Source organism: Cherax quadricarinatus, chromosome 32 (assembly GCF_038502225.1).
Source record: "Cherax quadricarinatus isolate ZL_2023a chromosome 32, ASM3850222v1, whole genome shotgun sequence".
Taxonomy (NCBI): domain Eukaryota; kingdom Metazoa; phylum Arthropoda; class Malacostraca; order Decapoda; family Parastacidae; genus Cherax; species Cherax quadricarinatus.
This window is the reverse complement of record NC_091323.1, coordinates 27,208,012-27,233,000: the sequence shown is the minus strand read 5'-3', so window position 1 is coordinate 27,233,000 and position 24,989 is coordinate 27,208,012. Positions and strand designations below refer to the sequence as shown.

The 24,989-nt window shown below is 39.1% G+C and overlaps 1 protein-coding gene across 6 annotated transcripts in view; it reads right to left on the bottom strand.

Moving 5' to 3' along the window:
* Positions 1 to 24,989, bottom strand: part of Pak (serine/threonine-protein kinase PAK 3-like protein) — a 100,274-nt gene that overhangs the window by 21,276 nt on the left and 54,009 nt on the right. For all 6 annotated transcript variants that reach the window (XM_070090558.1, XM_070090557.1, XM_070090559.1 and 3 more), the window contains 2 exons: positions 12,031 to 12,174; positions 3,840 to 4,026 (listed from right to left, as the gene is read on the bottom strand). In XM_070090558.1, coding sequence (XP_069946659.1) covers positions 3,840 to 4,026; positions 12,031 to 12,174 — 331 coding nt within the window. The remainder of the gene's footprint in view (positions 1 to 3,839; positions 4,027 to 12,030; positions 12,175 to 24,989) is intronic.

Below are 24,989 nucleotides of genomic sequence, written 5' to 3'. Positions count from 1 at the left end.
TATCTTTATCTAAATACTGTTCACATATATGCTTCAATGTAAACACCTGATCTACACATCCCCTACCCACTCTGAAACCTCCTTGCTCATCCGCAATCCTACATTCTGTCTTACCTCTAATTCTTTCAATTATAACCCTACCGTACACTTTTCCTGGTATACTCAGTAAGCTTATTCCTCTATAATTTTTACAGTCTCTTTTGTCCCCTTTCCCTTTATATAAAGGGACTATACATGCTCTCCGCCAATCCCTAGGTACCTTCCCCTCTTTCATACATTTATTAAACAAAAGTACCAACCACTCCAACACTATATCCCCCCCTGCTTTTAACATTTCTGTCATGATCCCATCAGTTCCAGCTGCTTTACCCCCTTTCATTTTACGTAATGCCTCACGTACCTCCCCCACACTTACATTCTGCTCTTCTTCACTCCTAAAAGATGGTATACCTCCCTGACCAGTGCATGAAATTACTGCCTCTGTTTCTTCCTTAACATTTAAAAGTTCCTCAAAATATTCTCGCCATCTACCCAATACCTCCATCTCCCCATCTACTAACTCCCCTACTCTGTTTTTAACTGACAAATCCATATTTTCCCTAGGCTTTCTTAACTTGTTTAACTCACTCCAAAATTTTTTCTTATTTTCATTAAAATTTCTTGACAGTGCCTCTCCCACTCTATCATCTGCTCTCCTTTTGCACTCTCTCACCACTCTCTTTACCTTTCTTTTACTCTCCATATACTCTGCTCTTCTTATAACACTTCTGCTTTGTAAAAACCTCTCATAAGCTACCTTTTTCTCTTTTATCACACCCTTTACTTCATCATTCCACCAATCACTCCTCTTTCCTCCTGCCCCCACCCTCCTATAACCACAAACTTCTGCCCCACATTCTAATACTGCATTTTTAAAACTATTCCAACCCTCTTCAACCCCCCCACTACTCATCTTTGCACTAGCCCACCTTTCTGCCAAGTCGCTTATATCTCACCCAAACTTCCTCCTCCCTTAGGTTATACACTTTCACCTCCCTCTTACTTGTTGTTGCCACCTTCCTCTTTTCCCATCTACCTCTTACTCTAACTGTAGCTACAACTAAATAATGATCCGATATATCAGTTGCCCCTCTATAAACATGTACATCCTGGAGGCTACCCATCAACCTTTTATCCACCAATACATAATCTAATAAACTACTTTCATTACGTGCTACATCATACCTTGTATATTTATTTATCCTCTTTTTCATAAAATATGTATTACTTATTACCAAATTTCTTTCTACACATAGCTCAATTAAAGGCTCCCCATTTACATTTACCCCTGGCACCCCAAATTTACCTACTACTCCCTCCATAACATTTTTACCCACTTTAGCATTGAAATCCCCAACCACCATTACTCTCACACTTGATTCAAAACTCCCCACGCATTCACTCAACATTTCCCAAAATCTCTCTCTCTCCTCTACACTTCTCTCTTCTCCAGGTGCATACACGCTTATTATAACCCACTTTTCACATCCAATCTTTATTTTACTCCACATAATCCTTGAATTAATACATTTATAGTCCCTCTTTTCTTGCCATAGCTTATCCTTCAACATATATAAATATATAAATGAACATTTAAATCACTATTACATACCTTCATCGAAGACTCTTGTTGGCTTATGGAAGACAAGGAGGAGGAAAGAGAGGGAGGACTGATTATTTGGAAGGAGAATCCCTCTCCATAAGGACTTCAGGTATCAAAGCCCTCTCTGGGGTTACTTCCCTCCCTCCCTGCCTGCCTGCCTGCTACACTCCCTGCCTCCCTGCTATGCTCTCTCCCTCCATGCTACACTCCCTGCCTCTCCCCACATCTTCAATTGTTTGTTACAGTAGTACCTAGAGTTACGAACTTAATTCATTCCAGAAGGCTGTTCGAGTGCTGATACCAAACGAATTTGTTCCCATAAGGAATAATGTAAATTAGATTAGTCCGTTTCAGACCCCTAAAAATACACTTGTATAACTGTTCAAGTTGGGAGCTGTTCAAAACTCGAGGTAGCACTGTATCTCTCTCGTTAACATGTTTACCCCCTTTTGCCACATCAGCTTCCTTGACAGGATAGAAGTGATTGTTGATTTGGATTTTCCATACATCCTGGCAAGTTCTAGCACCTGGACACCACTCTCATATTTTTCAATATCTTCTTTCTTAACCCTTTAACTGTCCATACATAGATCTACGTTTGCACTGTTAGTCCTCCAAACATAGCTCTACATTTTTTTTACATTTGAAAGCATGTAAAATGAAACATAGATCTACATTTGGAGCACTAGCGGTGCAAACACAGATCTACATGTGGACAGTTTAAGGGTTAAATTCCATTGCTTCTCACTTTCTTTACCAAAAGAACTTTACTGGGAACTCTCTCTAGGCCCATGGTGGCTTATTTCAGTCACACTTAATAAACAAGCACAAAAACCAATGGATTTTAAGGAAATGTTTGGATGAATGCACGAAGTATATGCTCATTCACTGGGAGACACGGGGAGACTGATTCACCTATGCAGTGGCTTCCTGGCAGGAGGCGGGCTGACGCATATAATATGGCCGATTTGCAAGGCACCAGCCGAAATATGGAGCAAAATTTCGGCCCAAAAACCGGCCAAAATACGATTTGGCCAATAAACGCAGTGGCCAATATTCAGGGTCCCACTGTATTTAGGTATGCATACTGGTCAGAGAGCCTGTCATAAGTCCAAGTTGTCAATAAACAAGTACATCGCTAAGTGAGGAGAGGCTGTATTTCTTAAATATTAAAATGTAAAGAGGAATGATTGGGCATGGTTTAGAGCATCCCAATAATTGAATCTGATCTATTAAAAACCCATAAAACAGACTAGGGGTTTAGGGAGTCTTTCCTGCCCTCAGGAATATCGGCAAAAATTTAATATTTTCATACTTTGAGCTCGATGTCAAGCTGCTACTGGTACAGACACCAATCAAAATCATATCTATTTCAGTAGTATGTCTGCCATTCCATCAAATGATAACAAAAAACACACAATAAAACCACAAAAACAATGTGAGAAGAAACTTCAGTCACTATTTTAAACCATACATGCGGCCATGGTATTGTTTTTCCCATCATGCACTGCGTGGGGCTGGGGTTTTTTTACACTTTACACTCACAACAAATAAATTCTTTCATGTTTAGCCCAAAATTTACCACTCACAGTATGTCAGTGAGCAGAGCTCATGATGTTAAACTACACAAGGGACCCTGGCCTCAATGACTTCTACATGACAGCCACTGAAAGGGTTAATAGCACATTCATTAAAAACTTGTCTTCATCCATTCTTACCTAACATGCTTGTTCAAGCTTCTAAAACTCAAAACCTCCTTTGCCTCCTCCCAACTATTCCTGGGAGAACCCCTACCCTCTGTCCATCCACCCCTGGGTAAAATCCCTACCCTCTATTCCAGATTTATACATGCTCTTCATCATCCTATCCTATTCATCCTCAAACCACCTCATGTAGTTGTATTCAAAACATTACCTGACTCTAAATTAAGTACAGTTTTAAAGTATATATCTGACCACTTATTATATTCATGGGAAAAGTACTAAACCCATAGGAGTCACACAGTGCCTTATGAAATGGGAAGCAATAAAGTTAAGTCCAGAGACAGGAAAATCAGGTCTAACTTCCTAGATCAAGGGACTCCTTACTGGCATCAAGAAACCTTTCTTGATGGATTGATCACCACAAGATTTTTCAAAATATTTTTCAAGTAAACCTGTGCAATAGTTTTGTTTCAATATAAAATATTAAACCTTACCCATAAATCTTCATTAACTAGATAAGAATCCAAATAATTTACAACATTTGGGTGTTTATTTTCTTTCATAACCAAAATTTCATTAATAATAAGTTCCTTCTTTGGTTGTTGAGAGAGATTCATTTGTTTGATTGCTACCTCCACACCCGTTGCAGTTTCAATTGCTGTGTAAACCGTCCCAGATGCTCTGCAAAAATACAAATACATTAAAACATAAGAGTACCATCCACTGGGCTTTGAAATTATTTTTAATCTTCATTTATACCATAATAAGCACATGCAGTCTTGAGTACTGTATTGGAATGGAGAATTATATACAATAATACACTACTTTAACCCGTAAACGGTCCAAGCAGATCTACGTTCACATGTGTAGTGCTACAAAAGTAGATCTACTTTTTTTACATTCAAATGTTGAAAAAACGTATATATACGTTTGGACCGTTTATGGGTTAAAGGTCAAATTACAGCTGACATGCAATATTAACTACCCTTTAGGTGATTGTTCACTGCTGAGTTAAAATCTTTAAAAGTTATTGATGTCACTGAAACTTTTGTAGAGTATCACTGCTATTGGTATTTGCAATTTTATTTTTAACACATGGCCATCTTCCATCAAGGTTAGGTGATATCTCCCCCTCCCTCTCAACAAAGAAATGCATTCAAAATAATTCACTCAATTGCTGTCTTGCCAAAAATGCAAATGCAAAGACATCACAATTTGAATGACCCTCTAAACTGCAACACCTCCAGCCTGCCTTTGGAGTGCTGGTACTGGACTTCTCACTTTCAACATTTAAATCAGTCTAACTGGTTCTCATGAATACCTTGATAAATGTTACCAGTACATCAAATATAAATAAAATTTAAATCCTACCCAAGTGACACCTAACATTTTATTCAACCCATCTTCATTCTTAACAGTCCGTTGCTCTCGTAAATAGGAATTACAACAGATATAATGCTATAGGAGGGTGGGTGCAGTAGGAAAGAGGAGTGATTGGTGGAATGTTGAAGTAAAGGGTGTGATAAAAAAGAAAAAGGTAGCTTATGAGAGGTTTTTACAAAACAAAAGTGTTAAAAGAAGAGTAGAGTATATGGAGAGTAAAAGCAAGGTGAAGAAGTGGTGAGAGAGTGCAAAAGGAGAGATGATGATAGAGGCACTGTCAAGAAATTTTGCAGAAAATAAGAAAAAATTTTGGAGTGAGATAAACAAGTTAAGAAAGCCTAGGGAACAAATGGATTTGTCAGTTAAAAACAGAGTAGGGGAGTTAGTAAATGGGGAGCTGGAGGTATTGGGTAGATGGCAGGAATATTTTGAGGAACTTTTAAATGTCGCTGAAGAAAGGGAGGTGGTGATTTCATGCACTGGCCAGGGAGTGAAGAAGCGCAGGATGTTAGTGTGGGGGAGGTGCGTGAGGCATTACGTAGAATGAAAGGGGGTAAAACAGCTGGGACTGAAGGGATCATGACAGAAATGTTAAAAAGCAGGGGGGGATATAGTGTTGGAGTGGTTGGTATTTTTGTTTAATAAATGTATGAAAGAGGGGAAGGTACCTAGGGATTGGACGAGAGCATGTATAGTTCCTTTATATAAAGGGAAAGGGGACAAAAGAGACTAAAAATTATAGGGGAATAAGTTTACTGAGTATACCAGGTAGTGTATGGTAGGATTGCAGATGAGCAAGGAGGCTTTAGAGTGGGTAAGGGATGTGTAGATCAAGTATTTACATTGAAGCATATATGTGAACAGTATTTAGATAAATGTAGGGAAGTTTTCTGTGCATTTATGAATTTAGAAAAGGCATATGATAGTGGATAGGGGAGCAATGTGGCAGATGTTATAAGTCTATGGAATGGGTAGCAAGTTACTGAATGCTGTAAAGAGGTTTTATGAGGATAGTGAGGCTCAGGTTAGGGTGTGTAGGAGAGAAGGGGATTACTTCCCAGTAAAAGTAGGTCTTAGACATGGATGTGTAATTTTATATTATTTTTTTTTTTTTATTATCACACCGGCCGATTCCCACCAAGGCAGGGTGGCCCGAAAAAGAAAAACTTTCACCATCATTCACTCCATCACTGTCTTGCCAGAAGGGTGCTTTACACTACAGTTTTTAAACTGCAACATTAACACCCCTCCTTCAGAGTGCAGGCACTGTACTTCCCATCTCCAGGACTCAAGTCCGGCCTGCCGGTTTCCCTGAATCCCTTCATAAATGTTACTTTGCTCACACTCCAACAGCACGTCAAGTATTAAAAACCATTTGTCTCCATTCACTCCTATCAAACACGCTCACGCATGCCTGCTGGAAGTCCAAGCCCCTCGCACACAAAACCTCCTTTACCCCCTCCCTCCAACCCTTCCTAGGCCGACCCCTACCCCGCCTTCCTTCCACTACAGACTGATACACTCTTGAAGTCATTCTGTTTCGCTCCATTCTCTCTACATGTCCGAACCACCTCAACAACCCTTCCTCAGCCCTCTGGACAACAGTTTTGGTAATCCCGCACCTCCTCCTAACTTCCAAACTACGAATTCTCTGCATTATATTCACACCACACATTGCCCTCAGACATGACATCTCCACTGCCTCCAGCCTTCTCCTCGCTGCAACATTCATCACCCACGCTTCACACCCATATAAGAGCGTTGGTAAAACTATACTCTCATACATTCCCCTCTTTGCCTCCAAGGACAAAGTTCTTTGTCTCCACAGACTCCTAAGTGCACCACTCACTCTTTTTCCCTCATCAATTCTATGATTCACCTCATCTTTCATAGACCCATCCGCTGACACGTCCACTCCCAAATATCTGAATACCATGATTGTTTAATATATTTATAGATGGGGTTGTAAAAGAAGTAAATGCTAGGGTGTTGGGGAGAGGGTTGGGATTAAATTATAGGGAATCAAGTATAAAATGGGAGATGACAGTTACTTTTTGCTGATGATACTGTACTTATGGGAGACTCTAAAGGAAAGTTGCAAAGGTCAGTGGACGAGTTTGGGAGGGTGTGTAAAGGTAGAAAGTTGAAAGTGAACATAGATAAGAGTAAGGTGATGAGGGTATCCAACAATTTAGATAAAGAAAAATTGGATGTCACATTGGAGAGAGGGAGTATGGAAGAAGTGAATCTTTTCAGATGTTTGGGAGTTGATGTGTCAGCAGATGGGTTTATGAAGGATGAGGTTAATCATAGAATTGATGATGGAAAAAAGGTGAGTGGTGCGTTGAGGTATTTGTGGAGACAAAAAAACGTTATCAATGGAGGCAAAGAAGGGAATGTATGCAAGTATAGTGGTACCAACACACTTATATGGGTGTGAAGCTTGGGTTGTAAATGCTGCAGTGAGGTAGTAGCTGGAGGCAGTGGAGACGTCCTGTCTAAGGGCAATGCGTGGTGTAAATATTATGCAGAGAATTCAGTGTGTGGAAATTAGAAGGTGTGGAGTTAATAAAAGTATTAGTCAAGAGGGCTGAAGAGGGGTTGTTGAGGTGGTTTGGTCATTTAGAGAGAATGGATCAAAGTAGAATGACTTGAAGAGCGTATAAATCTGTAGGGGAAGGAAGGCTGGGTAGGGGTCTTCCTCAAAAAGGCTGGAAGGATCGGGAAAAGGAGGTTTTGTGGGTGAGGGGGCTTGGACTTCCAGCACTTTAACCCCTAAACAGTCCAAACGTATATATACGTTCTCTCCCCCAGTGCCCCGAATATTTTGAAAAATAATTTTTTTTTTTTTCATTGAAATAAAGAATTTTTTTTTAAGTGTTATAGGATTAAAATAAAAAAATTAGGGTCAGTACTTACTGCGATATGAGGCTGCAAAGTTGGCACTTAATGCTCACCTGACGGCAACATCGAGTCCTGCCACTTGCAAAAGTGTTGCCAATATACCAGTTTTTCTCATTTTTATATTATGATAATTACAATTTATTGTAGTTCTTGTCATTTCATAACCAATCTTTGTTCTGACACTAATATTAGGTACTGAAATTATACTCAAATTGTCACAAACACATTGACAGGTGCCAATCATGCCAAATTTGGAGGCAGGAAAAATAAAACGTATATATATACATTTGGGGCACTAGCAGAAAGAACGTATATATACGTTTGGACCATTCAGGGGTTAAAGGAGTGGTTTGGGATACTGGCTGTTTGGAGGGATATGTTATATATCTTTATACATATTACATATGCTTCTAAACTGTTGTATCTGGGAGCCTCTGCAAAAAAAGTGATTATGTATGAGGGAGGTGAAAGTGTTGAATGATGATTAAAGTATTTTTTCTTTCTTTTGGGTCACCCTAGCTCGGTGGGAGATGGCCAACTTGTTAAAAAAAAAAAAAAAAAAAAAAATAAATGCAAGATGTCAACTGTTTTTCCAGACATATAATAATGCAATTAGTTTTTTCCATAATTTTCCTATAATTTTTCAATGAATGTTATTTAGGTGATCAATTCAAGATGAACATTTTAAAAAAGTACAACTAATAAAACAGCAGATGATAAGTTGAAAACTGCATTTAGGTATACATGTTACACATGCCGAATGACTGTATGGTGTTGGTGGTGGTGGTGATTGCATTTTTAAATTGTCAGTCTGTATATGTATATTGGTATGACTGCTAATAATTATATGAACAGTTTCTTTATCACAATAATCAACATTACACAAATAACCCGCACATAGAAGAGAGGAGCTTACGACGACGTTTCGGTCACACTGTGACTTTGTAAATGGTCCAAGTCGGACCGAAACATCATCGTAAGCTCCTCTCTTCTGTGTGCGGGTTATTTGTGTGTTGTTCCAGTCACGGTATTGTGCCTTTTTTGGTTATTTAATCAACATTATACAGATCTGATATGCACAAATAGATAATACAGGTCCACAACTCTCGAGGCCGGTTTTGTTTCGAATTTCAGAATTTTTCAAAGTTCAGAATGACTGTCAACGCTTCCACATGGCAACGTGACCCAGCACTGAGAGGACTGATGCTCCACACTCCACGAAAAGCCTTCAGTTTTTGGAACTCTTCCAATTTCAGATAAATTGTTGTGGACCTGTATGTTAATGTGTTTTTTCGTTGGTTGACAGTACACTCAGGCCCGCAAATTTGCAAGGGATTATTTCCTAGAGGTTCTACAAATCTACACTCTGTGAATAAGAAAAATTATATCTGCATAATGAATTTTGTTTCAAATTATTAGGCTCATTTTGTATTTCAAAAACCCTGTTAATTTTAAATGTCACTCTAATCTGGTTAATACTGGCATTCATAAGAAAGAATGATCACAAAAAGAGAGAGAGATATTTGGGCAAGGGAAAGTCACTGAAGATATTTTAAAAGAAATCATAAGTGTAGTTTTCAATATAGGGATCATGTGCAAAGCCCCCCCAAAAATGGGCACAATGAAAAAAAAAATTCTAATTAGGATGCTATCAATGAATTATAAGTGTAATTTATATGGGTTATACAGTGCATGGACAATGGGAAGTAATCAGGTTCAATCCAAGGACACTGAGGATAGGTCCAATTCCTTGGATCAATATCGTCCCACACCAGCAACAAGGCAATCTGAGGTGGACCAACTGTGCTACACAGTTTTACTTACACATGAGCTTCTATACCAGTTATTTTACCAATTAAATTACCCAACATTTTTCTGGCTATGGATTTCCCATGCTCAAATCTCTCATTATTTCTTATGAACCTTAATATTAAGACTGGAGTGATAGTCTCCAAGACACAATATAAACCTAAATTTGAAAAAATTTGTTCTACAAACTTAATATCATATTATTCACTGTTTCAAGTTTCACAGGAACTCTAGGAGTGTAGCATAACCCATGTAATTTGTAGGCACAACTAAAGTAATAAATTTTTTAAATATTATTCATATACATATTGGCTATTTGCGAACATCGGACTTATGGCCCTTTGAACTTCAACATCCCCAACTTTCCTCCAAATTGCAGGCACTAATTTTATTATATATATTTTTTTTCATCACGTTTCCCACCGAGGTAAGACGACCCAAAAAGAAGGAAAAAATTTTCATCATTTAACATTTTCACTGTCACTCATACATAATCACTGTCTTTGCAGAGGCGCTCAGATACGACAGTTTAGACGTCCCTCCAAACTAACAATATCCCAAACCTCTCCTTTAAAGTGCAGTCACTGTACCTCCCACCTCTAGAATTTAAGTCTGGTTAACTGGTTTCCCTGAATCCCCTTCACAAAATATTACCCTCCTCACACTCCAACAGCTCATCAAGTCCCAAAAATCACTTGTCTCCATTCACGCCTAACACACTCACAAATGCCTGCTATATGTCCAATCCCCTTGCATACAAAACCTCTTTCATCCCCTCCCTCCCTCCTCCCCTCCACTGCAGATTCATACACCCTCCATGTCATCCTATTTTGCTCCACCCTCTCTAAATGACCAAACCACCTCAACAACCCCTCCTCAGCCCTCTGAATAATACTTTTAGTAACTCCACACCACCTGCTAATTTCCACACTACAAATTCTCTGCTTAATATTTACACCACACATTGCCCTTAGACACGACATCTCCACTGCCTCCGGCCTCCTCCTCGCTGCATCATTTACAACCCATGCTTCATACCCATATAAGAGTGTTGGTACCACTATACTCTCATACATTCCCTTCCTTTCCTCCATGGATAACATTCCTTGTCTCCACTAATATCTCAATGTACCACCCACCCTTTTTCCTTCATCAATTCTATGGCTGGACAAATAAAATACATAACACCATAATCACAAATTTTCAGTGCCCCCATTAACCCTTTTACTGTTGAGACCTTTGCTCACAAACTTCCTCTCAGTGTCAAAAAAAAAATGTTAAGAATATTTTTCTGATTGTTTTAACAGTTTCCTTTTTTTTTTTTTTTTTTTTTTTGCGATCAGTACTTACCAAGATATAGAAGCATGAAGCTGACACAAAGCGTGGATAAGCGTGTTAGACAGGAGTGAATGGAGACGAATGGTATTTGGGACCTGACAAGGTGTTGGAGTGTGAGCAGGGTAATATTTAGTGAAGGGATTCAGGGAAACCAGTTATTTTCATATAGCCGGACTTAAGTCCTGGAAATGGGATGTACAATGCCTGCACTTTAAAGGAGGGGTTTGGGCTACTGGCAGTTTGGAGGGATATGTTGTGTATCTTTATACGTATATGCTTCTAAACTGTTGTATTCTGAGCACCTCTGCAAAAACGGTGATTATGTGTGAGTGAGATGAAAGTGTCGAATGATGATGAAAGTATTTTCTTTTTGGGGATTTTCTTTCTTTTTTGGGTCACCCTGCCTCAGTGGGAGATGGCCGACTTGTTGAAAAAAAAAAAGTATATATATCAACTCGTTCTTTGCAACACAACCGCACATTATCATTATATTGTTTACAGAACCTGTTTACACAAACCCACGATGCTGTCCCCCCACCAATCATGCTGTCTTCTCCATCACCCACATGGAAATAAGTCACATTGTCTGACTTTTATGGGTTATCCTAGGTAACCTACACACATGCTGCTATGTTGTTTACACAAACCCACGCTGCCTTCCCCACCACCCACATGGAAATAAGTCACTTTGTTTGACTTTTTTTAGGTTATCCTAGGTAATCTACACATATGCTGCTATGTATGATAATCTGCATAACTGTATTTGTGTATACCTGAATAAACTTACTTGTTCTTTGAGATATGGGAAAATATGAGTGTCCTCTTTTGCTGTGGTACAAGTGAACATGAATGGGATGGCCCAACACCAGAGGTGGGTTTTCGGCACTATTTATGGTATCCTGGGCATTGCTTTCGGTCACAAACTCCTCAACCATGAGATTCATCTTCACTGACACTTCAATCTGTGTTAGAACTACATGTATCACTTGGGAAGGGAAGAGTCCCAATTCGCCAGGGAGTGAGGTATTCCTTACTGCTAGGCTTGGTGACCAAGGCGTACTGAATTAGCACTCCCGCAATGCACTGTGGCCTCCCCGATTTTTTTTATATTGCGCACACTGACCATGCAGACCCATTCTCTCACATGTAGGTCTACCAGCTTTCTCCCACTAGATTTGAAGCCGCTAGAATTTTGGCGTAGTACATACTAGCTTAAAGTAACAAACACAAGAGCTTCAATTTGTCACTCACCCCTGGCCAATCTTTTCCATTTTTGTATATTTGCGATTGGGATCTCCAACAGATACTATACTTCTTAATCGTTCTAAAATTTCTTCATCACTCATTTTTTTCTTTTTCTGTTTCTCTGCTGTCCGTTCTATTGCTGTACTTGCACTGTAACAAAGAGGTGCACAAATTAGCAATGTTTTCATGTAGGCATATATTCTACTTAACACTATATTATAAGAACTAACTAAATCATATGAACAGTTAAATGTGTGATTTTGTGTAAAATAAATTCACTTTAAGAGTGTGCAAAGGCCTAACATATATCAAATGATACAGATATAACTGGATATATTACTAGGATCACTGTATTTAATTATACTATGTTTGTAACAAAAAGAAAGCACATTATAAGGAAGAATAGCTAAAATATAATAATAAAGTTCATGAGAAATTAAATTTCTCATGAAGACATTGAAGTTGCTGAAAATTATGGTGCTTTTCCATGTCTGAAGCTCAAGAATCACTTTTAACCCTCTGACTGTCACGGCCGTATATATACGTCTTACGAGGCACCGTGTTTGACGTATATATACTCATAAATTCTAGCGGCTTCAAATCAAGGAGAAAGCTGGTAGGCCCACATGTGAGATAATGGGTCTGTGTGGTCAGTGTGCACCACATAAAAAAAATCCTGGAGCACGCAGTGCATAATGAGAAAAAAAAAAAAACTCCGACAGTTTTTTTAATTAAAATTCCGACTTTGTGGTCTATTTTCGTATAGTATTTATGGTTGTTTTCTCGTTTTCTTGGTCTCATTTGATAGAATGGAAAACATGTTATAGAAAAAGGGATGATTTTGATTGATTTTACTATAAAAAGAACCTGGAAATGGAGCTCAAAGTAGGGGAAATGTTTGATTTTTGCCAATGTTCAAAAGTAAACAAATGACATCATTGTCTAATAAATGTCCAACTAGCCATTCTAATATGCAGTCATGAATGGGTTGATGTTATTTATACAATTATTACAGTATTGGAGTAGTCTGCATAATAGTAAATCTCTATTTTTTGTTTGAATAAAAATTCAAAATAGAAAGCAAGAGTAATATCAGAGGGGCCTGGAGACATGATTGATGAATAAAGAAAATGTTATTTTAGAGCCAGGAATGTCTGCATTGTTCATTCTGGACCTTATTTTGAAATTGTCATATTTTTCAATTTTCGTGAAATTGGCCAAATTGCAAATTTCTGACCACGTTACTGGGTAGTTGAAATTGGTAAATGGGCAGTTTCTTGTACTCAATCAATAGAAAAAACGGAGTTCTAAAGAAATAGCTATGAGTTTGGTCGACTGGAACAACGGAATTAGCTAAAAATGGGGCGCAAAGTGGGTGAAATAGCCGATTTGTAAATATCGCCAAGGTCGCTAACTTCGCGAGAGCGTAATTGTCAGTTTTTCATCAAATTTCGTTTTTTTGGTGTCATTACAATTGCGAAAAGATTCTCTATCATTTAATAAGAATTTTTTTTTTTTTTTTTTTAAATTTTGCAACACCAGGAGACACCTCAAGTCAAGGGGTTAAAGCATGATTATACAGCATTTCACCCCCCCACACACACACACTAAAACCACTATAGTCACTTGATTAACACATGCCAGTGTTAATGTTGCACTTTTACGAGGCAAGAGTTCTTATGGATAATCACACACGCTAGTCTATTGTAACAAAATGGAAGGGTGCAGGATGTGCATTCATTGGCTAAAATCTCATGAATACCTGGTAGCAATAACTTTTTACAAATATAATCCATTTCTGAGATCTTTTATTTGTCAGTCCATCTTGCATATTTATCAATACTGCATCCTATACCTGTGTAATAAGACACTACTTACATTCATAATTTCCCAGAGTACTCCCTGGATGCGATGTGGAAAAAATTAGAGTATAATAAAATACTGCATAAAAAGTTAAATATGCTTAGTCAAGACTGAAAGGCAAATGGAATTTATGGTATATCTCTGCAGAAGCTTGCATCTTTTACCACTGATGACACCTCAGGTGTCTTATCAGTGGTAAAAGGTTTCTGAAATCCAAGAATGGGCATTATGACCACTTCATTTTAAGTTTTGCATAATGGATTTTGTTTAACCCTTTAACTTTGTCAGACATACTGGTATGCAGGTGCTGGTACTGTGTATGACGTACTAGTTTGCAGATGCTGGTACTAATACGCACCATTTTTCATACCCACAAATCTGCCATCTACCAACAATTTTTACCTCTGGACAACTCTCTGCATTTTCCATCTATTCATACATTTGAAAAAATCTAAGACCAGCAGGGTACACACAATTAATCATGGTTTAATACCCAGGGGATGACTGTGCCATCCTCACTAGCAAAAGTGAACAAAGAAACCAGCTGTTGTTCCACCACCAGTTTCTCTACCAGCAAACAGTGTGTGTGCAAGTGGCTCAAAGATGACTCATTCAGTCCAAATTTATTAGTTTTATGATACTAACAGTGGAATTCAGCCACAAAACACACTAGGTATATTTAACCCAGTAAAGTAAAAAATGTGAATAATTTCCACGTTTTGATTAATATTATACAGCAGACTCCTGGTTTTCATAATCCATTCCAGAAGGTTGGCCTAAATCCAAAATGGCTGAAAACTGAAGTAATATTTCTCATAAGAAATAATGTAAATCCAATTAATCCATTCCAGACACCCAAAAATATTCACAAAAAAATTAATCTTTTAAAGAATAGTTTTACATACAGAAAATAATGATAAATAAATATAAAGCACTAATTTTAATGTTAAACGTTACATACCTTTATAGAAGAGACTTGCTGGCATATGGAAGAAGGCGAGGAGGGGAGAGGGAGGAGAGTTTGTTTGGAAGGGGAATACCCCTCCATAAGGACTTCAGGTATCAAAGCCCTCTCTGGGGTTACTTCCCTTTGTCTTTAATGCCACTAGGACCAGCTTAAGAGTCACTGTACCCCTGTCGCACAAAAAATCTGTCCAGAGAGACCTGTTTCTGGCGTCTCTAAGATTTGCCTAAAATGGGATAAGACAATGTCATTGAACATGTTGCAGACAGCTTGCAACAGTTCTGTTAGGGTGATAATTCTCAAAACTTTGCACCTCACTCCACTTTGCACAAATGTCCTTAATTGCTGAAGAAGGCACATTTTTCCCCTCTCTTCCTCCTCTGAAGAAACATCCTCAGCTGAGGTCTGTTGCTGCTCCAGTTGAAGGTCTTGCAGCTCTTCAGTGGTTAGCTCTCCCTGTGGTCCTCCACCAACTCTTCCACACCCTCACCACTTACATCCAACCCCATGGACTTCCCCAAAGCCACAACAGATTCCACAACAGGCATAGGGTTGTCAGGGTCAGTCTCAAAGCCTTCAAAATCCTTCTCTTGGACACATTCTGGCCACAGTTTTCTCCAAGCAGAGTTCATTGTCCTGGAAGTCACTCTCTGCCAAGTCTGATCTATAAGGCTTATGCAATTGAGGATAATGAAGTGATTAATTCTCTTAGGGTCAATTCAGTGTACGAGGTTACTTTAAAGCACTTTTGAAATATTGCTTTGGTGTAGTTTTTGAAGTTTAAAATGACCTGCTGGTCCCTGGGCTGGATGAGAGGAGTGGTACTAGGGGGCAAGAACTTCACTGAGATGAAATTACACTCCTCAAACAATAGGTCTTCCAAATCTGGAGGACGAGCAGGAACATTGTCCATTACCAGGAGGCACTTTAGTTGCAAATTATTTTCCAGGAGGTATTTCTTCATACTCGGGCCAAACACTTCATCGACCCACTCAATGAAAATTAGCCTCATGACCCATGACTTATTGTTAGCCTTCCACATCACACACACTCAACTCTTCATGACACTGTTTTTCTTGAACACTCGAGGATTTTCAGAGTGATACACAAGTAAAGGCTTCACTTTGAAATCCCCATTAGCATTACCACAGAACAAAGGAGCTAGCCTATCCTTCATAGTCTTGTGTCCTGGCAGTGCCTTTTCTTCCTGTGTGATGTAGGTCCTCTTTGGCATTTTCTTCCAAAAGAAGCCTGTTTCGTCACTACTAAACACTTGTTGGGGAGGAATCCTTCAGCCTCTACGTACCCCTTGAATTCATCAACAAATGCTTCAGCAGCATGTTTGTCAGAACTTGCAGCCTCGCCATGCCTTACCACACTGTGTATGCCATTTCGCTTCTTGAATCTGTCAAACCAGCCTTTGCTGGCCTTAAATTCACTAACAGCAGCACTAATTCCCGGAATTTTCTTTGAGATCCACATGCAACTGCCATGCCTTCTCGCAAATTATCCCCTCCAAAACACTATCTCCCGCTAATTGTTTCTCGATCCACACCAACAACAGCTTCACATCCTCGATTGTTTGTGACCTCTATTTCGTTAGCATATTTACCCCTTTCGCAACATCAGCTTCCTTGATTTCTGCTTTCTTCAACAGGATGGAACTGATTGTTGATGTAGATTTCCCATACATCCTAGCGAGCTCCACCACACATACGCCACTTTCATATTTTGCTATAACGTCTTTCTTGAATTCTATAATGTTTCTGACCTTCTTTATCAAAGGGTTGGCACTCTGAACTTTCTTTGGCCCCATGGTGGCTTATTTCAGTCAATAAACAACAGAAGCACAAAAACAATAAAGAAGCACAAAAATAATAAAGAAGCACAATAACAATAAAGAAGCACTAAAAAATAAAGAAAAAAAAATGGATGAATGCACAGAGTATTCCTAACTCAAAAGAGAAAGATGCAGAATGAGTGTGATATGCGTGAGGTAGTGGTGTCGTGGGCTGGTGGACGCGTCTCATACCAACAATTTCTGAGCAGATCAATGAAATCCAGGGGAAAATTTTGCCAAAAAAAGTGCTCTATTTCCGAATTGCACCATTTCCGCACCAGCCGAAAACCAGGGGTCCACTGTACTCTAAAATAATTGCAATATTTTAAATATTCATTATACATAGCCTTAGACCAAAATAGTAAAAAGAAAAGAAAAAGCAATTATACCGTATATACAGTGGACCCCCGGTTTCGGCCGGTGCGGAAATCATACAATTCAAATTTCAAGCACTTTTTTCAGCAAAATTTCCCCCAGGTTTCGTACATCTGCTTAGAAATCGTTGGGGCCACTCATACATTCGTGACTCACTCTTGGGCACATTAAATGTCTTATTTTATGTTAATATAGACATTTTCATTAATCCACCTATAATATTTTCTTCAAAATTATACAAGAAACACGTTACATAGTATATAAACATGCTTGTGTTACTCGTTCACTAAAAGTGTCCCTCTAGTCTTAATGCCATAGTAATGATACTAATAGTATGTAATAATAATCACTCTTGAGCACATTAAATGTCTTATTTTACATAAGAACACAAGAAAGAAGGAACACTGCAGCAGGCCTACTGGCCCATGCGAGGCAGGTCCAATCCTCCTACCGGCTTTAGCTAATGCCTTAACCTAGTCAGGTCAGGTCACGTTCACTTAAGGAAGGAGCATGGCATCTGACCTAGTAGCACAAGCTAGTCAGGTCAAATTCACACCCACTCAAGTACTTATCTAACCTATTTTTAAAACTACACAACGTCTTAACCTCTGTGACGGTACTCGGGAGTTTGTTCCACTCGTCCTCAACTCTATTACAAAACCAGTCCTTTCCTATATCCTTCCTGAATCTGAATTTTTCCAGCTTAAAGCCATTGCTGCAAGTCCTGTCTAGGCTAGATATTTTTAGCATGCTACAGTGGACCCTCAGTTAGCGATGCCATTGGATAGCGATAAAATCGGATACAGATACGTTTTTGCACCAAAATATTGGCTCGGCTAACGATAAAAAAACTCGGTTAAGGACATTCATCCAGAACGTGTCCGCACGGCCTGAGCCGCTCGGGCTGCCCGGCCACTCCAGTGTGGCCAGTGTGCCATTGTTTACAAGCCAGTGCGGACGATTCCACGCGTACATGCGATACATTTTGTACTGTTCCATTGTATTTAGTGCTTGTAACTGCTAAATAATCCACCATGGGCCCAAAGAAAGCTTCTAGTGCCAACCCTGTAGTAAAAAGGGTGAGAAATACTATTGAGTTGAAGAAAGAGATAATCACAAAGTACAAAAGTAGAGTGTGTGCCTCCGAGCTGGCCAGGTTGTATAATGTAGTGTCTCAATCTTCAGGTTGTATAATAAACCCCATTCAACCATCGCTACTATCTTGGCCAACAAAATGGCAATCAAGGAAGCTGTTGTTGTGAAAGGTGTAATATGCTTACAAAACAGAGATCGCAAATACTCAAAGATGTGGAAAGGCTGTTGTTGGTGTGGATCAACAAGAAACAATTATCAGGAGATAGTGTTTCACAGTCAATTATATGTGAAAAGGCAAGGCAGTTGCATGGTCTAATTAAGAAAATGCCTGGAACTAGTACTGATGTTAGTGAATTTAAGGCCAGCAAACATTGGTTTGAGAGATTTAAGAATTGTAGTGGCATACACAGTGTGATAAGGCATGGTGAGGCTGCCAGTTCTGACAAAAAAGTGGCTGAAAAATATGTGCAGGACTTTAAGGGGTACATAGAGGCTGAAAAATTCAAATCCCAACAAGTGTTCAATTGTGATGAAACAGGCCTGTTTTGTAAGGAAATGCCAAACATGACCTACATTACTCAGGAGGAAAAGGCACTCCCAGAACACAAGCCTATGAAAGACAAGCTAACTCATGTTTTGTAGTAATGCTAGTGGGGATTGCAAAGTGAAGCTTTTACTGGTGTATCACTCTGAAACTCCCAGTGTGTTCAAGAAAAACAGTGCTGTCAAGTCTAATTTGTGTGTGATGTGGAGGGCAAACAGTAAGGCATGGGTCACTAGGGACATTTTCCACGACTGGTTCTATCAAGTGTTTGGCCCCAGTGTGAAAAAATACCTCCTGGAAAATAAATTGGATCTCAAGTGCCTCCAGGTATTAGACAATGCTCCTGCTCATCCTCCAGACTTGCAAGAGCGAATTGTGGGGGAGTTTAGTTTCATAAAAGTCAGGTTTTTGCCTCCTAACACCACTCCTCTCCTCCAGCCCACGGACCAGCAGGTCATTTCAAATTTCAAAAAACTGTACACCAAAGCAGTGTTTCAAAAGTGCTTTGAAGTGACCTCCGACATTGAATTGACCCTAAGAGAGTTCTGGAAAGAACACTTCAGTATCCTCGGTTGCATAAGCCTTATAGGTAAGGCTTGGGAGGGAGTGACTTGCAGGACTGTACAGGAAAATAGCCAGAATGTGTACAAGAGAGGGATTTTGAAGGGTTTGGGGCTAACCCTGAGGAGCCTATACCAGTTGTGGAATCTACTGTGTAACTGGGGAAGTCCATGGGGTTGGAGGTTAGTGGCGAGGATGTGGAAGTGTTGGTGGAGATGACGATAAAGAGCTAACCACTGACGAGCTGCATAGCATCTGCAACAGCAACAGACCACAGCTGAGAAAATTGCTTCAGAGGAGGGGGAAGAGAAATGGAGAAAGTTGCCTTCTTCAACAATTAAGGACATTTGTACAATGTGGACAAAGGTGCAAGCCTTTATGGATGAACATCACCCTGATACAGCTATTGCAAGCCATGCTGGTGACTTTTACAATGACAATGTTGTGTCCCATTTTAGGGAAATCTTAAAGACATGCCAGAAACAGAGATCTGTGAACAGATTTTTAGTGAGACAGAGGTCCAGTGACTTTCAAGCTGGTCCTAGTGGCATTAAAAAACAAAGGAGGGAGATAACCCCAGAAAAGGAATTGCTACCTTAAGTCCTTATGGAAGGGGATTTCCCTTCCAAACAATAATTCACCTTCATCCTCTCCCCTCCTCCCATCTCATCACTCATCGATAAGTCTTCAATAAAGGTGTCATTTTATGAATTATTAATGTACATTAATAAATATCTATTCTGCATATCTCAGTTTTCTGTGAAAAAAATTATTTTTGTTAATACTTTTGGGTGTCTGGAACGGAATAATTTTATTTCCATTATTTCTTATGGGGAAAATTAATTCGGAAAATGATAAAATCGGTTAAGGAATGGATTAATATCGTTAACTGCGGGTCCACTGTATTTACATCCCCTTCATTCATTCCTGTTTTCCATTTATACACCTCGATCATATCCCCCGTAATTCTATGCCTTTCTAGAGAGTGCAGATTCAGGGCCCTTAGTCTGTCCTCAAAGGGAAGATTTCTGATACATGGGATCAACTTTGTCACCCTCCTTTGTACATTTTCCAGTGCACTTGTATTCATTCTGTAATACAGTGACCAGAACTGTGCAGCATAATCTAAATGAGGCCTAACCAAAGATATACACATACAGTGGACCCCCGGATTACGTAATTAATCCGTTCCAGAGACGGTGATTTATCCCGAATCTGACTTATTCCGAATTAATTTTCCACATAAGAAATAATGGAAATCAAATTAATCCGTTTCAGACACCCAAAAGTATTAAAAAAAAAATGTTTTCTACTTGAAATATACATTTACCTACACAGAAAATAATGATACATGAAGAATAAAACAATAACAACATCACACTTACCTTTATTGAAGACATGGTGATGTATGGAAGGTGGGAGGAGAGGAGAGGATGGAGGAGTTTACAATTGTTTGGAAGGGAAATCCCAATCCATAAAGACTTCAGGTACCAAGTCCTTATCCTGAGTTACTTCCCTTCTTTGTTTTTTAATGCCACTAGGACCAGCTTGAGTCACTGGACCCTTGTCACTCAAAAAAGTGTTCCAGAGAGGTCTGTTTCTGGCGTATGTTAGGAATTGTGTTGGGAGACAGGACAAGATAGTCCTTCAATATGACACTAATATCAGCTGTATGGCTTATTTATCTAGCACAATTAATCTAATATGACATAAACAATATTAATAACATAGACACATGAATATACTCTAGAGTGAATAAAATGTGGCATTCAGAATGTCATGAGTGGTGGTGTGTTGTTTGTTGTTGGGTGTATAAGGGACACTGAAAGATAAGCCTTACATAGTGGTGATGAAGGCGGCAGCAGAGGCGGCGGTGTTAGTCAGTAGCCTTACATACCTCCAACAACAATGGAGGAGTCACTTTCGTGCTGTCCTTTTTCTATCGATTAATCGCTTAATAACTTCCTTGCTACACTTTATCGCTGGCTGGCGCTATAGCCTTTATCGACTCCTGCTGCATTAGTATCATACATGTTGCAGAATCACTGAAAAAGGCACATTCTCCCCTCTCTCTTAGCCCTTTACCAAAGGGCTGGCTGGCACTAGAAGCTTTCTTTGGGCCCAAAGTGATTTATTTAGCAGTTACAAGCGCTAAAAAGAATGGAATACAAAATGTATCGTATGAACGCGTGGGATCATCCTCACTGGCTGGTAAACAATGGCACACTGGCTGTACATGGAGTGTCGGGGGTGCTCAGGACGCGCGGACACGTTCCAGACGAATGACTTGTACCGAATTCAGTGACGTTCACTGAGCCAATATTTTGATGAAAAAACGTTACTTATTCCGAATATTACTTATTCCGATGACTTAATCTGGGGGTCCACTGTACAGAGTTGAAGAAAAACCTGAAGACTTCTATTATTTATACTTCTTGACATGAAGCCAGGGATTCTGTTAGCTTTATTGTGAACAATTATGCACTGTTGTCTTGTTTCAGATTACTGCTAACCAGAACTCCTAAATCCTTTTAGCAATCAGTAAAATTAAGATCTACATTATTTAGTTTATATGTGGCATGGTTATTTTCCTGTCCAACACTGAGAACTTTGCATTTGTCGATATTAAATTGCATCTGCCACTTCTTCGACCATTGCATCAGTCTATTCAAATCATGCTGGAGTGCTCTAATGTCCTCATTAGAATGAATTGGACAGCCTATTTTGGTGTCATCAGCAAATTTGCTTATGTCGCTATTTATTCCCTCATCTATGTCATTTACGTAAATTGTGAACAACAAGGGGCCCGACACTGACCCCTGTGGAACACTGCTTGTGATGTGCTCCCATTCTGATTTCTCCCCATTTATACAAACACACTGCTGCCTATTTGTCAGCCATGCCTCTACCCAGGAAACAATTTCTCCTCCTATTCCATGTGCCTTAAGTTTCCTCAATAGCCTCTGATGTGGAACTCTATCGAAAGCCTTACTGAAGTCCACATACACAATATCATATTCAATACCATTATCTACTTCCTCAAATACCTTAGTGAAAAAGTTATTAAATTTGCAAGACAGGAATGCCCCTTTGTAAAACTGTGCTGAGATTCATTAATCAATTTATGCCCTTCAAGATGGCTACGAATTGCCTCGGCAATTACTGACTCCATAAGTTTTCCCACTATGGAGGTAAGGCTTATTGGTCTATAGTTCAAAGCTAAGGACCTGTCACCTGCCTTGTAAATAGGTATTACATTTGCCATTTTCCAATTGTCTCTCACTATGCCAGTTTGTAGTGATATATTGAAAAGATTAGCCAAAGGTATATTAAGTTCCTCTTTACATACCTTTAAACCTTTGCAAACAGTTCATCAGGGCCTGGGGATTTGTTAGGTTTTAATTTCTCTATTTGTCTGAGGACCATGTCACTAGTTATCCTAATCGTGCATAGTTTATTATCGTCCTATTCTACATTACTTATTATTTCTGGAATTTCGCTAGTATCTTCCTGAGTAAAAACTGAGAGGAAGTAAGCGCTGAAAAGTTCACACATTTCCTTATCACTGTCAGTGATCTGACCTGAGTTACTCTTAAGTGGGCATATCTTGTCCCTAATCTTACTTCTGTGTACCTGAAAGAACCCTTTTGGGTTGGGTTAATACAGACATTTTCATATATCCATCTACGATATTTTCTTCAAAATTACATATATAAGAAACAAGTTACATGGCATATAAACATGCAATGTTTATATGCTATCGAGGGGTCGGTGGAGGGTAAACATTACGTTTTCTCTGGTCCAGCTTCAGAGGAGAAAGTGCATGAATCTGTGTTGGTCCAGTAACCGCCCTTTACACAAGGCTTTTGTTTACAATTCTAGGCATGAATTATTCATTACTTCTCCCTTTGTTTATGATGACATCTAAACGTAGTTGTTAGAAACGATTAAACTCAGTGAGCATGTTATGTCGATGGTAATGAGCATGTTATGTCGATGTATGAAGCCGGTAGGTATACACCTGGGATGTAGTCCATCTGGGACTACAAATAAATACTGCTCACCAACAAGAGTCTTCAGTAAAGGTATGTAATGTTCATTTATCATTAAAATTAGCCATTTATATTTATTTCTCATTGTTTTCTGTAGGTAAAACTATAGTTATTCTCAATAAAATGTATTTTTTGTTAATATTTTTGGGTATCTGAAATGGATTAACTGGATTTACATTATTTCTTATGGGAAATATTACTTTGGTTTTCGGCCAACCTTCTGGAACAGCCCAAGAAGAAAAACAAAAGTTTCTCTTTTTAACTTCAGTAATGTATACAGGAGAAGGGGTTACTAGTCCCTTGCTCCTGCCATTTTAGTCGACTCTTACAACACACATGGCTTATGGAGGAAGAAATCTGTTCCACTTCCCCATACTGTATATGGTCTACAAAAAGTTGAAAAATCCACATCCACTGAGATTAACTACGGTATATTTAAACAATGAAAAAACAGTAACTATCATGAAGGGATTCAGGGAAACCAGGTAGCTGGACTTAGTCCTGCTTCCTTCAGAGTGCAGGCACACTGCAGGAAGGGAGGTGATGGTGCAGTTGGAGGGTAATCTGAATTGTGGTGTATGCACACTTTTGGCAAGACAGTGACTGAATGAATGATGAATGTATTTTTCTTTGTCGTCCTGCTTTGGCAGGAGACTGTTCTTTGAAGTAAAGAAAAAATATCTCTCATCTTCCTTTAGTACAGTTGCACATCACAGATAAGCAATGGAAATTCACAAATTAGTATAAAGAATTATAATATTGTTGTGATTTTTGTTGGCAAATAAAATATTACAATAAAAATAAGTACTAAACCCACAAGGGATAAATAAAATGATAATAGGTTTGGTAATACAGTGGTCCCTCAATAATTGTCCGGCCTGAAAGTTGTCCATTTCGGAAATCGTCGCGTTATTTCGTCTAAACGTTGGCTCACAAATGGTCCGTTAACTCGCTAATCGTCCTTCGTCCTGGACGTGTACTCACGGCTCTGAGCCGCCTCTGCCTCCCTTCCCAGCCAGTGTGCCATTGTTTACCAGTGAGCGACGGTCCCTTCACGTGTTCATACGGAATATTTCATAATACTATTCCATTCATTTTAGTGCTTGCAAGTACTAAATAAGCTACCATGGCTCTAAAGAAAGCTCCTAGTGCCAAGCCTTTGGTAAAGAAAGTGAGAAATACGATTGAATTTAAGAAAAACATCACTGAACAATATGAAAGTGGTGTACGTGTGGGCGAACTGGCCAGGATGTATAACAAATCCCGTACAACCATATCTTCCATCACAGCCAATTAAAAGGAAATCAAGGAAGCTGTTGTTGCAAAGGGGGTAAATATGCTGACAAAAATGAGATCACCAGTACTCGAAGATGTTGAGAAATTATTATTGGTGTGGATAAACGAGAAACCATACAAAACATCCATACTTATTATTGCACCTATTACATACATAGAACACTTAACTCTGATACTAACCCTCCCCTCAAACATCTCCTTGCCAACCTCAACAGAACACATGACCATAACACAAGGCACAGATCACTCTTTGATGTTCCTCGTGTCCATCTCACGCTATGCAAAAACTCAATGCACATAAAAGGCCCTAAAATCTGGAATTCATTACCTGTAAATATAAAAGAAACACTACCTGTTTATAAATTCAAGTCTCTT